The sequence below is a fragment of the Lissotriton vulgaris genome, chromosome 5 (genome assembly GCF_964263255.1).
Source record: "Lissotriton vulgaris chromosome 5, aLisVul1.2, whole genome shotgun sequence".
Lineage (NCBI taxonomy): Eukaryota > Metazoa > Chordata > Amphibia > Caudata > Salamandridae > Lissotriton > Lissotriton vulgaris.
Window position 1 is genome coordinate 203,899,677 of NC_141693.1, and position 13,684 is coordinate 203,913,360.

The 13,684-nt window shown below is 47.5% G+C and overlaps 1 protein-coding gene across 1 annotated transcript in view; it reads right to left on the reverse strand.

The window, feature by feature from the left end:
- MAMDC4 (MAM domain containing 4) overlaps positions 1-13,684 on the reverse strand; it is a 607,580-nt gene that overhangs the window by 522,058 nt on the left and 71,838 nt on the right. Inside the window, exons 2-3 of the mRNA XM_086921169.1 lie at positions 9,229-9,327; positions 5,850-6,017 (exon numbers count right to left, since the gene is read on the reverse strand). Coding sequence (XP_086777295.1) covers positions 5,850-6,017; positions 9,229-9,327 — 267 coding nt within the window. The remainder of the gene's footprint in view (positions 1-5,849; positions 6,018-9,228; positions 9,328-13,684) is intronic.

Consider the following 13,684-nt stretch of genomic DNA (forward strand, 5'->3'; position numbering starts at 1 on the left):
GTCTACATGTAGTCTTCAACCACCGTCAAGAAATACGTTTCTGCCCTACGCAGCATCTGATCACCACACTCAACCATTCCCAAGAGCAAAGCATGACCATATATATCCACTGCACAGTTCTCCAATGACTGAGTTGGCCTGCTTTGACTTGAACAATAATTGTAGATACAAAAAGAAACAAACACAAAGGGTACATTTAAAATATATCAAGTACTTTACACTCTTCGAAAGGACACTCTTGAATCTGACAATCTTGGAAATTCTCAAAATAACATTCTCATCTTAAACATTCCCCATATGGATTTGCTTGTGGGGAAAGATATTATCATCTCTCTCCTGAAACACCTACAGACATGCAACTTTCCCTGCAACCCAAAAACAGCCAGAGGTTTAATATCAGACACCCTGGCTACCTCCAGTCAAAGACAGTATTGGTCACCTGATATTGCTGGATCTTACTGAGGCATTCCCTACCTTTGTCATAGAGTATTCTTACACAAAGCCAATTGACAGTTCTCGATCTGGAAGGAACTCATGCCTTATTTCCCTAATGCATATTTGACAGTTTCTGTATTGTATTGACATGCCGGGACTAAGGAAATGCCACGCTAGCCAGTCAGAAGGATTCATAGACATTGCAGAAAGAACTATAAATTTGACGATGCAGACAGAATATCTCAAAAGATTCGACTCAGATACCTCCAGAGGTTAATATGCTATTAAGGTGGTTTGTACTCAAACCAACCAAGCCTGGTTTAACTGTAGCCTTAAAGAGTTTTAGATGAACATCTTCATATGACCTTTTGACCCATTTGGTCCTTGAGGTCAATATGCAACTGAAGTATTCTGCATGAACACGACTAGGGCTAGTCCACCTGTAGCCTTTGAGGGCCGTGGTTGTAGTTCTCGCCAGAAGCCATCATCTTTTCTACCCCAGGACCCAAGAGGCGTTCTTTAACAAATATCTCAGAAACCTATGCTTCTTGGAAAAAGGCACCAATAACTAACACCAATAGGAGCATGCAAGCTTCCATCTCCCCATTTATCTCCATTTCCGTCCACATCATATTCCAGACACTTTCAATCCGGGAGACTGAGGGCAAGAACGGTCGTAATGCATGATGAGATATGCCCCAATTGAACTCCAGCTTGCTCAAACCCACCTTGATACCCTCTTCTGGCTCTTCACCCGCTGGAGCAAATCCATGTGGCAAATCAATATTAGTACAACCTCGACCCCCAAAACCCAGCTTTTTATTTTTTGCTGTTCCAACAGTGTGATTTCCTAAAAGTAACATATAATCTAAAATGATAGCTGTGAGGGTGTAAAGGAGAAACTGAAAACTGAAAAAACAAAATGGCCTACTACCATGGATCTGAAACCAATTTAAAGGACAGTGATTTTATTCCAGCAACAAACTACCTATACCGCGGTTTTAATGATCAAATATTCACATATCATTTTGTTTAGCAAAGAATGCATATTTGTTTTAACAATATATATTTCCTTATATCAATGCCGTCTTTGTAGCACTGCCCCATCATCCCAAGTCAGGTTTATGCAGCAGGTATTCTGCAGTACATTCTAGCCTGTTTCTCAGGGAAAGCCAGTGCCCTCTATCTGACCTCTCTGAGTTCTTGCAGCTGACCTGCACTGTGATCCCAGCCAGGACTCTGCAGCATGGGCTAGCTAAAGAGAGCCAAAGGGTTCAGTTCAGGGAAGAGAGTTCAGAAGAGTGCATTGAAATCCAGAATCCATGGGAAGGACCCAGAAAATGGGGATGTTTAGCACAAGGTCTGAGAGCGCCCATCCTTGGGTGCAGAAGCTTCAGCAGAGGACCATTCACTGTAGCAATAGGAATACCCGGGGGAGCTTCTTGTCTCCTGCCTGTCTGACTTCAGAGGTTGTTTGCACATCACCTTGGCTTCCCAAGCCCTGATGTTTAGACATCGTTATAGCAGTAAGACCTGCGCTGGGACTAGAGGTCGAATGATTCCAGCGACAACTCACAAGCCAACGTAATGCCGTGAATGGAGGATAGAAAATACATGGCAATGAACCTTAATGGTTCTTATCAATGGGCCCCACTGGCTATCTGGATGGCACAGGCACTGATCCAAGTTATGGTTGAGGAAGCTGCCTCAAGAGCATTTTAGCGCCCTTTACCCGTTAAGAACCAAGGATTGCAATCATATCCTTCCAATAAAACCAAAAACGCAAATTCCCAGATATCAATTAAACACTATGTTGAATCTTGTGTTGAGTATCCCTAATTCTACTGGGTACTATAGCAGAATTACTAGGAAAATGTATGGTAGTTCCTGTCTCCCTAATCAAAAATACAAGCCCCACCCCTTAGGACTTCCTTTGCAAACCCAGCTAAGTCTGACCCAGAAATCAGTCCTAGCACTGAGCGACTGAAGTTCATCGCCATCATCCACAGGAACACCATCCGTCTCACGACCAGCACCGACAACACCCTGACCAGCGCCGAACACCTGCATTTCCAGATCCACACCAACCCGAACACCACCCTCAGAGGCACCCTGATCTACCGACCCCCTGGACCACGCACGCAATTCAGCGAGGACATCGCCGACTTCGTCAGCCCGCATGCCCTCCCCTCCGCTGACTACATCCTCCTGGGGGACCTGAACTTCCACCTGGAGAACAACAACGACCACAACACCAGCACCCTGCTCGACAACCTCGCCAACCTGGGACTCAAGCAACTGGTGTCCACCCCCACCCACCTCGCCGGACACACACTCGACGCCGTCTTTTCATCCAGCACAGACATCAACTTCAGCCACGCCACAGAGCTTCAATGGACGGACCACAGCTGCGTCCACTTCACCTTCAAGAGAACGACGACCCACCAACACCAGCAACACACCGCCCGCAGAAGTTGGAACAAGATCACAGCAGACCAGCTCGCCACCTCCCTGAGCCAACACCCTCCTGCCAGCTCAGCGAACCCCAGCCAGGCCGCCGATAACATCACGAAGTGGATCAGCAACTGCGCGGACGAACTCGCCCCGCTGAGGACCCCGCCCAGCAGACCCGGCAGCAAGAAGGCCCCATGGTTCACCGACGAACTCAAGAGCTCCAAGAAGAACTGCCGAGCCCTCGAGAAAGTCTGGAAAAGGGACCCGACACCGGACAACAGGACCTCCTACAAACTGGCCACCCGGAAACACCACCAGCTGATCCGCGCCGCCAAGAGAACAGCATTCAAGGACCGGCTGGACAACAACGCACACAACAGCAAGGAACTCTTCAACATCGTGAAAGAGCTTTCCAACCCCAGCGCAGGAAACAACGACATCACCCCATCGCAAGACCTCTGCAACTCCCTCGCCTCATACTTCCACAACAAGATCACGGACATACACAGCAGTTTCAACAACCAACCAACGCACACCACGACCGACCTGCCACCCCCCCCACCACCACCCTCCACGCCTGGACCCCGATCAGCACAGAAGACACCATCCGCACGATGAACTCCATCCACTCCGGATCACCAACCGACCCCTGCCCTCACCACGTCTTCAACAAGGCCGACGCTGTCATCGCACCCCACCTGCGAGACATCATCAACACATCCTTCGACACCGCCATCTTCCCCGAAAGCTGGAAACACGCCGAACTCAGCGCTCTACTCAAGAAACCAACAGCGGACCCCACCGACCTCAAGAACTACCGCCCCATCTCGCTTCTCCCGTTTCCAGCCAAAGTCATCGAGAAGACCGTCAACAAGCAGATGGCCGCCTTCCTCGAGACGAACGGATCCCTCGACCCCTCACAGTCCGGCTTCCGAGCCAACCACAGCACCGAGACCGCCCTCATCGCCGCCACCGATGACATCCGAGCCCTGATGGACAAAGGAGAAACAGCGGCCCTCATCCTCCTAGACCTCTCCGCGGCATTCGACACGGTCTGCCACCGCACCCTAATACGGCGCCTCAGCAACGTCGGAATCCAGGACAAGGCGCTGGAATGGATCATCTCCTTCCTCGACGGAAGAACACAGCGAGTCCGCCTACCACCGTACAAGTCAGAGGCCTCCGAAGTCATCTGCGGCGTCCCCCAAGGATCATCACTGAGCCCCACCCTCTTCAACGTCTACATGAGCCCCCTCGCGGCCATCGTACGCAAACACCACCTCAACATCATCTCATACGCCGACGACACCCAGCTGATCCTCTCCCTGACCAACAACCCCGCCGCCGCCAGAGCCAACCTGCACGAAGGGATGAAAGAGGTAGCCGAGTGGATGACGACCAGCCGCCTGAAACTGAACTCGGACAAGACGGAGGTCCTCATCCTGGGCTCTTCACCCTCCGCCTGGGACGACTCCTGGTGGCCTCCCGCCCTGGGCACCGCACCCAAACCGACAGACCATGCACGAAACCTGGGCTTCATCCTGGACTCCTCCCTCTCCATGACCAGGCAAGTCAACAGCGTCTCCTCGGCGTGCTTCAACATTCTACGCATGCTACGGAAGATCTTCTGGTGGATCCCCTCAGAGACCAGGAAGACCGTCACCCAGGCCCTCGTCACCAGCCGGCTGGACTACGGCAACGCCCTCTACGCCGGGACCACCGCCAAGCTCCAGAAGAGACTCCAGCGGATCCAAAACGCCTCAGCCAGACTCATCCTCGACATCCCACGATCCAGCCACATCTCCGGACATCTGAGAGACCTTCACTGGCTTCCCATCAACAAGAGAATCACCTTCCGCCTCCTCACCCACGCACACAAAGCCCTACACGACCAAGGCCCGAGCTACCTCAACAGCCGAGTCAACTTCTACGCTCCCAAACGCCACCTCCGATCTGCCAACCACGCCCTCGCCGCCGTCCCCCGCATCCGAAGAGCGACTACAGGAGGAAGGTCCTTCTCCTACCTGGCCGCCAAGACCTGGAACTCCCTCCCGTCCGACCTGCGCCTGACCCAAGACCACCTCTCCTTCAGGAAGAAGCTGAAGACCTGGCTGTTCGAGCAGTAGCGGCACCCCCCCTCCCCAGCGCCTTGAGACCCTACGGGTATGTAGCGCGCTTTATAAGTGTCACTGATTGATTGATTGATTGATTGAAAGCTGCTATGATCATTCACATACCTAATCCCTGTTACACTGTGAGCATTTGCATTAAGCCTGGCAAGGCGAAGCACGGGGGAAGATTCAGGATATGTGATGACCCACACTGCCTTCAAAGCTACCAATATGAAAGGTTTACTTGCCCACAACTCCTTTAGACAGAGCCGCTTACTCCTTTAGACAGACCCCTTTCTTTAGCTCCTTCCCCTGCTGTGAACCCAGTGAGGGGAGCACACAGTTCTCTCATAGGGACAAGTATGATTTGCTATTGAGGGGCAACAATGTTCTAAGGTACTGTGGCAGACTCACAAGAACTGATATATGCTACTGGTTCCAGTTTAAAATTGCTTCTAAAACTTTTTTACCCAATAAATTTCGAAACGAGATGCAAAAAGCACCATATGGCCTCCTTTATTCTAAAACATTCCTCAGCAGAGTAGCCCCTCACCCAATCCCTTCCCCACACACACCTCTTTGTACTTGTCCAGACTTCCTCCATATCCTCACTCGCTCAGTGCAATGTGGCAGAACTGTTGCAAAGGCTACTTTTGGGCCTCTCCTATCCACCCAGCCCATTGAGGCAGCCAGTAGGTGGCCGGGGTGCAGAAAGATAATCAATTAAAGAAAATCAATCAATCAGTCAATAAATACATGCATGAAGCTCCTTGGTGGCAATAATTTGCAATTCAGGTCCACACACAAGAATGAAGTAATGGACTAGAGAGGCTTGGTTGAAAGGCTTACCACGGGCAGTGCCCAGGGTGTGATCTGCAACAGGCCCAGTTCCATCCATGGAGAAGCCGCCTCGGTCGCGGATCCATCTGTACGCAGAGGTGCTGGCGTCCTGCCATCCACAGGTGTCCTCTTCAAAGTCACAGGTGAAGGGAACTCCAGGGGCCTTGGTGCGATAACCTGGAATATGAGAACAGAGAAGGCCAGGGTCCTTGGTGACTTAGGGAGTAAAGGTTGTGCGAAAACTTGGCAAAGCGTTCTCTACTTTTTGGGATACTACACCTACCGTGCGAGTGGAGAAAGCAATACCTTAATATTAGTGCGTCAAAAAATGTGACTCGTGGGCAGGGAGTGCATCTAGGGAGGATATAGTGGTGGAAACAACAGCAATGCAAGAACAGTGAAAGTGATCATTAGGTTTGGTTGGGTTACAACCTGTGACGGTGTGTGAAACTGTTGTGATGTGCTTTTAGTAGATGAACTACATACGTCACAACTTTTTTGACATAAGAGAATGTTGTTTTCAGATTTTTGCATTGTATTTCTATGAAATCTACTAAATCAAAAACATGGTGTGTTCATTTGGTAATGAGTGCGGGTATGGGTGCTGGAACTGCAATAAGGCAACAGGGGACCTAGCCCATCTAATCTACCAATGTAGCAAGGTCAGGAAATTCTGGGACAAAGTGTTCGATTTCACCAACCAAACACTAGGCTGCAACTTTAAGAGAGAGTTCTATACGCTAGCAACAGCTCTCCTTTACACCGAAATCAACACACAACAAGACAGGTACCTTCTCGACTTTCTCTTAACTAGTGCCACAAAGATCATACTGTCCAAATGGAAGAACACCGCCAAGGCCACCTTTAAGGGGTGGCTAAACTGGGTGACATTCCTGAGAGGGGCTGACAACACAGCACTAAGAAATACACCATGGAAGAGACCAACCAGACAGATGTGGTCATCACTAGACAAGGCGCTAGACTTATTCAAACCACCTTAGGCAACATAAATGGCAAGACAGAACCAGGATGTATTACGCCGATCTGTAACCACTTGCCAACACCTATATGTTACATGTTTCATGTTATATTTGTATAACAAGTATTGCGCCAACAAAGTCAGTCCACCGTAATGTATAAAAGTAGGTTCAGCAAAGGGGGACATGTACTAACCGCCCAATGAAGGAGAACTACGCATAGGACACTCACCTAACTACGCTATGCAATGTACTGGTCGCGGCGTTCTATGCGCAAGAAATGCTATAAGTGTTTGTTTTTATGTGTATATTGTGTCTAAAAAATTCAATAATAATATAAAAAAAATTAAAAAAAATAAAGTTTCAAAACTATTTAGAGGCCACTAACTCCCAAAAATATGAATCTGTTGCAAAGAAAGCTCTGTTATTTGGATGCTTAGGTGATGCAGGCAAGAGGTTTTTGATCATCAGCCTGCGATAGAAACGCCAGAGGGCAGTTTTGTGCTAGGATAAAATATAAGCAGGATGTTTGCAGCCTTAAGAAACAGTTTGGGGATGAACCTTTCACTTTTTTCCCAATGGAAAAAAACACGAGGTGAGAAAATAGTAGAAAATATGTGACAAATGTAAGTATTTTAGCAGCTGTGTTCTACTTGGGAAATCCTATGGACATCAATTTGAGAGATCAGCTAGTTCTTTAAGGCTTTTCAGAAGCGAAACAGGAAAAGTTATTATGGTCATGTGAGCCCACACTGGAGGAGGCCACTGACATGGCTAAAAGGTGCAAATTTAAATGTAACCACAGACCACTAGATGGCGAGCTCTCTTTGAACTCGATGGACCACTCAAGCACATTTTGCAAAGGCTAGACAAGGCCCAAGGCTTGTGCGCCACGAACGTGTTGGCTGTCTCTCTTTCTGATGGCTGTTTGTCCTACGCGAACACTGAGAGAATTAAAATCTATCATCATCAGATCTCCGATATCTTCATTGCATTTATTTGATGCATCTGTCTGACTTGCCTGAATTTACTGTTGTACTTATGGACTAGACTTCGATATAAAATCCTTCCCTCAATTTGTTTTTCCTTTTTTTTTTTAGAGCATTCCCTTAATTTTATTGCGAATATCCTCGCACCTTAATACAGTTGCCACGTTCCCGCTAGTGCATTTTGCAAACTGAGCCGAGGGAAGGTGTCCCCTCAGTGGGTACAACAAATTGCAGGACAACGGAGATGTCAAAATCCACGTCGGATAAAGTGACTCTATTTGTTTCCTATCTCCAGGAGAGAAATCAAACCCTTTCTTTTTTCTAATACCTCACCTAATGCACAGCCCCCTTCTCCATGCCCGAGTCCACAGATATCTTCCCTTCCTCTTTCTGGCTCCTGTTCAATGTGTACATTTGTGTACATCTTCACATGGACATTTTTTTCTCCTAGACCTTTTGTAAATGTGGCCCATGCTTCTGTATCCAACGCTGGGGGTCTGATTACGATTCAGGCAGAAGGCAGGGGCGTCCCTGAGGGATCCTGGATTTTTCAATTGCCGCTTTAAGAAAATTGAACTTTGCGCTTCCGCAGATCGATCTGGAATTGTTTTCAATTATGCCCCACCCTCCTCTGAAAAAATGTCTGCGGGTGCACCTGGCAAAGGTATCCCCCCGGAGGATACTGCTTTGCCTAATCACAGCCGGCGGTGTGTTGCTGCCACCAGTTTTGCTGGGTGCGGACACACAGGACCTTATTCTACTGGTGGATAATTCTGGCCGGTAAAATGGCATGAAACGTTCGCAGCCACATCAGCCAAGCCTTGTCGCCTTCGCCCCCTACGCCCCTTCCCCGTCGACGTGTTCCTCTGCCAAGGTGCGCATACAATGCTTCTCCCTGACAGTTATCCTTCCCCTTTCTATTCTTCCCCTAAACACAACCCCTCTCCCCACACACACAAGCCGCAGCACACACACTTGCTTGAAGCAGGTGGTAAAAGTGTGCCTTTAAATCCTTCTGAATACGAATCACCATGCGGACCTCTGCACAGTAATTCCATGTCCACACAATTATTCCCCATTCTAAGAGGTTTAACTCATACTATGCAGAATTCTGTACGGAGATCCCGGATGCTAACTGTAATTCTCGGTGCTGGGAATCTCCACACTGAATTGCCTCACTCATCAGGACCCTAGCAGAAAGCAATCATTGTGCTACGGAAATGCCCCTTGGGATATTTTCGTGCCATAAAAACACTTCCCAATAAATAAAATATATATAATGATTTGCTTGCATAATGTGCTCCTAGTATATAGAGTCGTTTCTGATATGTAGTATACTTCTTGCCTGTGTCCAGTGAAATTGTGTTGTAAAGTTGGCTGCCTAGAAAGGATGTATGCGACATTTAAGATGCAAAGACTCACCACACGCCTCTTCATCCGCACAATTCCAACAGTCGCAGACGAAGTTACAATTTTTGTCGTGAGGGACGGAGCAGCTGCTACTGGAAGAAACCTGTTGAGCTAGAGACATGAAGAGACAATAAACAATATTGTTAAGTATTGTAACAATTATAACGTTTACACAGTACAGTACTTAATACCCCCATGTGAGGCGCTGAAGAGCTTGCGTACATGGGTAGCACGCTACACAGTGTAGTGTGTGCGCTTGGAAGGAGGTTGTCTTTGTTTTGATCCTATGTGGGATGTGTTTCCATATTGTGCGTGATGACCTCGGAGGTTCAGTTACCGTATTATGGGACACAGTGCATGAAGGTATGTGACCGAAAGGCTCATTCTATGGTTCACTGGTATCTGGCAGCTATTAGCAGCTCTGCAAGCAGAGTCAACTAACCGCCTTACTGCACTGGGTTGTTCATTCTGAGCACTTTTGTTGATGTTTATGGTCCTGAGTAGGCATAGTTTGGAGAGATGGTCAGGAGATCTACTGGGATGGAGTTGTTTACAACAATCACTTTTATGATTGTCGTTGTGAGATGTCAAGAAGCAGCCATTGAATGCAGTTAGTAGGGACTTACAGTTGTGGACTAAATTAGCTAGCGAATTTAGGTAGATCTTTTCAGTGATTCAATGGCTGCTTGTTGGTGGAGGGGTTTGTTTCAGTAGAATGGTACAGTACTGGCTTGTAGACATAATCTGTGGCGGAGATTTCCTATGTGGGGGGGGGGGGGGGAAGGGCAGCGTAATGGGATTATGCAACAGAGAAGTTCATCGAGCCTCATGTGGTGCCGCATGGCTGCTTATACTCACCTCATATATTCTTGACAATATTGCATAACATTTTTCATTGAGACACAAAAGAACAAATATTTGTGTGCGAGAATAGAGAAACTACCCACGTGGTAATACCTCTTTGGTCTGTTTGCACTTCATTTACAATAGACACAATGTGAACATTTATGTGGTACAGAACACCATTTATTTCGACAAAAAATAGTAACACACCCTATGAGATAATAGATAAGATGGTGTTAATTAACAGCTTGGACCAATGGCACGGGCAATAATGCTTCACCCTCGCAGTTTATGTTATCTAGACCCTTTGTTTTTGGAAAAATATTTTATTTTGCACTTTATTTGATGTTTGCATAATGAGGAATGGAGCATGCTAATAGCTTTAACAATTAAACGTGGAAAATGTTATAGAATTTGAGGATAAATTCAGGTTTGCTGTTTTGAATCAGTAAGCACACACAATTTGCTCAAGGTGTTGAATGCATCTACATGGCTGAAATAAATTGCAAAAACTCCAAAATAAGTCAATGTAATCTCTGAAGAACATAATTGTTAAAATAGCTTCCCCAACTGATCGTAAAATGGATTCAATTGGCATTTTATCTCGTATATCTAGTGTCCTCTTCTTCCACTCCTCATACCGCTAGGGCTCCCACCAGAAGCAAAATCATACACTAATTTAATCATTCTCCATCAGATGGACATTGAGATATACACTAGTCCCTCACAATGCCTTCAACACCACCAATACTCTTCACCCTGTCTTGACTCACCCACACACAACACCCTGGGAAAGGTCCCAGCCTATGCCAAAGTCATGAACATTGCACCACTCCATTGGGGGTCTCTGCATGACATCCAGACCCAAACAACAACAGAGAAAACAGGAATCACACAAATGGCCCCATTTGGGGAGGGTCAGGATAGGTAGAATAAACTGCAGTGAGTGCATTACGACCTGAAACTCTCCTCTGGGGCACCATACCATATACTGTCCAACCAAAAGTACACACAGAAGCGACAGATATAACCCTCATCCTTCCAACCTCACAGGACAATAACATGAACAACTCTAACCTCCACAATGACAATTCTCCCACTCCCATACACATGTACAGCAGGTTCTACCAGAACCATGCATCACACTCTTCCTTGCGCGTTAGATTTAGCTTAGTAATAGCTTTATAATGGTTTAAATAAACTGCAGTACCATATACAATACCAACTAGAATAACACAAATGACAAAATGATTATTATAAAATTCTGAAATCGCAAGTCATTCAAAATAATCCCAAAATTCACAAACAGATTTTAACCATTTTACTATTTCGGATGCCAATAATAATTTTAACTTTATCTATGTTACAACCATAACCAAGGAAGGATCCTAAAGCTTAGACCAGAATCAGGGTCAAAATACTTTTCAGAAGTAACTATAATTGTTCCCACTATATTATAACTGTCCAACCTGCATAATCTGAACCTTTCGCTGAAATGTTCATACACATCAATGCGCTCAAACATGCCTTTATGGCTCAGACATTTTTTTAAGGTAGCTTGAAGAATCAATACGAATAGCGTATGATTACACAATATGTATGACTTCCTCAGACGAACTGCCTAGCTTTCAGCTGTTCTCACGTAGTGAACTAGATGTGTTTTAATCTTATTCTGAGATTGTGAAGGGGTTAAAGTAAAATCATCACACACCTTTCAGCAATCCAGCAACTAGTGTAATCCAACATTCTCTGCAGTTTATGTACCTTTAATGGCGTATCAAAACACATAATCTACATCTTAGTTATGTTGAGAACTAGTGAATTAGGTTCTGCAAGTGCAGTGAGCACATCTAAGGGTCTCTGGAGACCGGTAGGTGCTCAGTCCATGAGTAAAATTGCATCAGCATAGACAATACAGCATATGGAACACACCTGTCTTGAGGGGGAAGCAATGTTGCTTTACATAACTCGAAGATCATGTAGCAGATGTATATATCAAATAACATGGGCCTTCAGAAGGCATCCTTGCACAGGTCACATTGGACCCTTGAACATAATGCATTGTTTTATAAGCAAATCTGGCCCCATATATTGCAGTGCAATTCACCCAGAGGAATGGCATTCAAAAGGTTAGCAGAACTCAAGTATAATTGTGAGAAAATTAACTATTAGTTACAGGGGATATGAGTCCTCCCAAGTAATAATGTCACAGATCCGTACTAGATTGAGTTAATAATTCGAACCCGAGCATAACCCATGGTAGCTGTAGCACAGAGCAGGCAGGCTTAATTTAGGAGAAACGTGTAAAGCATTTATTAGTACCAAAACAGTTAAAAAAAAAGACCAGTGGCGTAGCTAGACCTACTGCCACCTGGGGCGGCCCCTAAGTTTGCCGCCTGGGTGTAGGTAAGAGCAGAGGTTGGGGGGTTGGGGCGACAAACGATTTGTTCTTGGGGCCGGGGGGATGTGGTGGTAGTCGACAAACACGACTCCTACCGCCCCCAAAAACAGAGCCGCCTGTGGTGGACCCCTCCCCCCCCCCCGGTACGCCACTGAAGTAGACAACATAACATAATAAAAATCCCACTCCGATCTGTAGTGCGGTTAGCACTCTAGCAGACGCACGTACGCATCCACGCATCCGCAGGCCAGGCGTGGCCTGCGGGGTCCAATAAAAGAAGGACGCGCGCTCGGGCACGTCACTTCCAAATGAGACGAGTGTGTGGTTTACTGGCTGACGTTCCGCGCTACCGCCCCTGCGCACGTGGCCATGCTGGTCGCTTAGGCCTACCCACACACCCTCACCACATTGGCGACGAGTGGAGGGATACCGACCCTCGCTCCCTTCATCGGGTGGTACCACCCGCACCAACCCGCGGTGCCTGCCGCGAGGATACCAACGTGCCATCATTCCGGTGTGCCCGCACCAGTGACCATCGGAGAAAGGAGTCGAGACTGCCTGACGAGGCACACGTGGCACCAAACACACGCCGAGGTGTATACAGACACTGCAACACCGCAGCTCGTCGACCCGCCAATATTCGGGCACCGCCGCCATGGTGGACGAGGCAGCGGCACCGATCATCAACATCCCGTTCCAGCACGCTGCTGCTGGAGTGCTGCCACCCTTCAGTGAAGCGAGTGACCCATCTACAGCATCACCCCGGTGGAAGGTGTGGCTAGAGAGACTTGAAAACTACTTCGTCGTCACTAGAGAAACGGACGACGCAGTGAAACGATCACTGCTCCTTCACTATGCTGGGGACGAAGTCTTCCGACTCTTCAAACACCTGCCCAATTCGGGGGGGTAACCACATATGCTGCTGCGGTCACCGCCCTGAACAACCACTTTGACCCTCAACTGAATGTAGACTTTGAGGTCTTCAAGCTGGGGCAAGCCCGCCAACGGGAAGGCGAATCCATGGATCAATTCCACACTCGGGTCCGGGAACTGGCCAGTTCCACGGACGAAGACCAGCCCAAGGCCATCAGGCGCCAACTGATACAAGGGTGTCGGGACAAAACGCTGAGGGGCCACATCCTAAGAAAGCCCGGGATCTCACTTGAGGACATCCTCGTCCTGGCCAGAGCTCATGAACTGTCAGATGCCAGGGCCACGGCCATG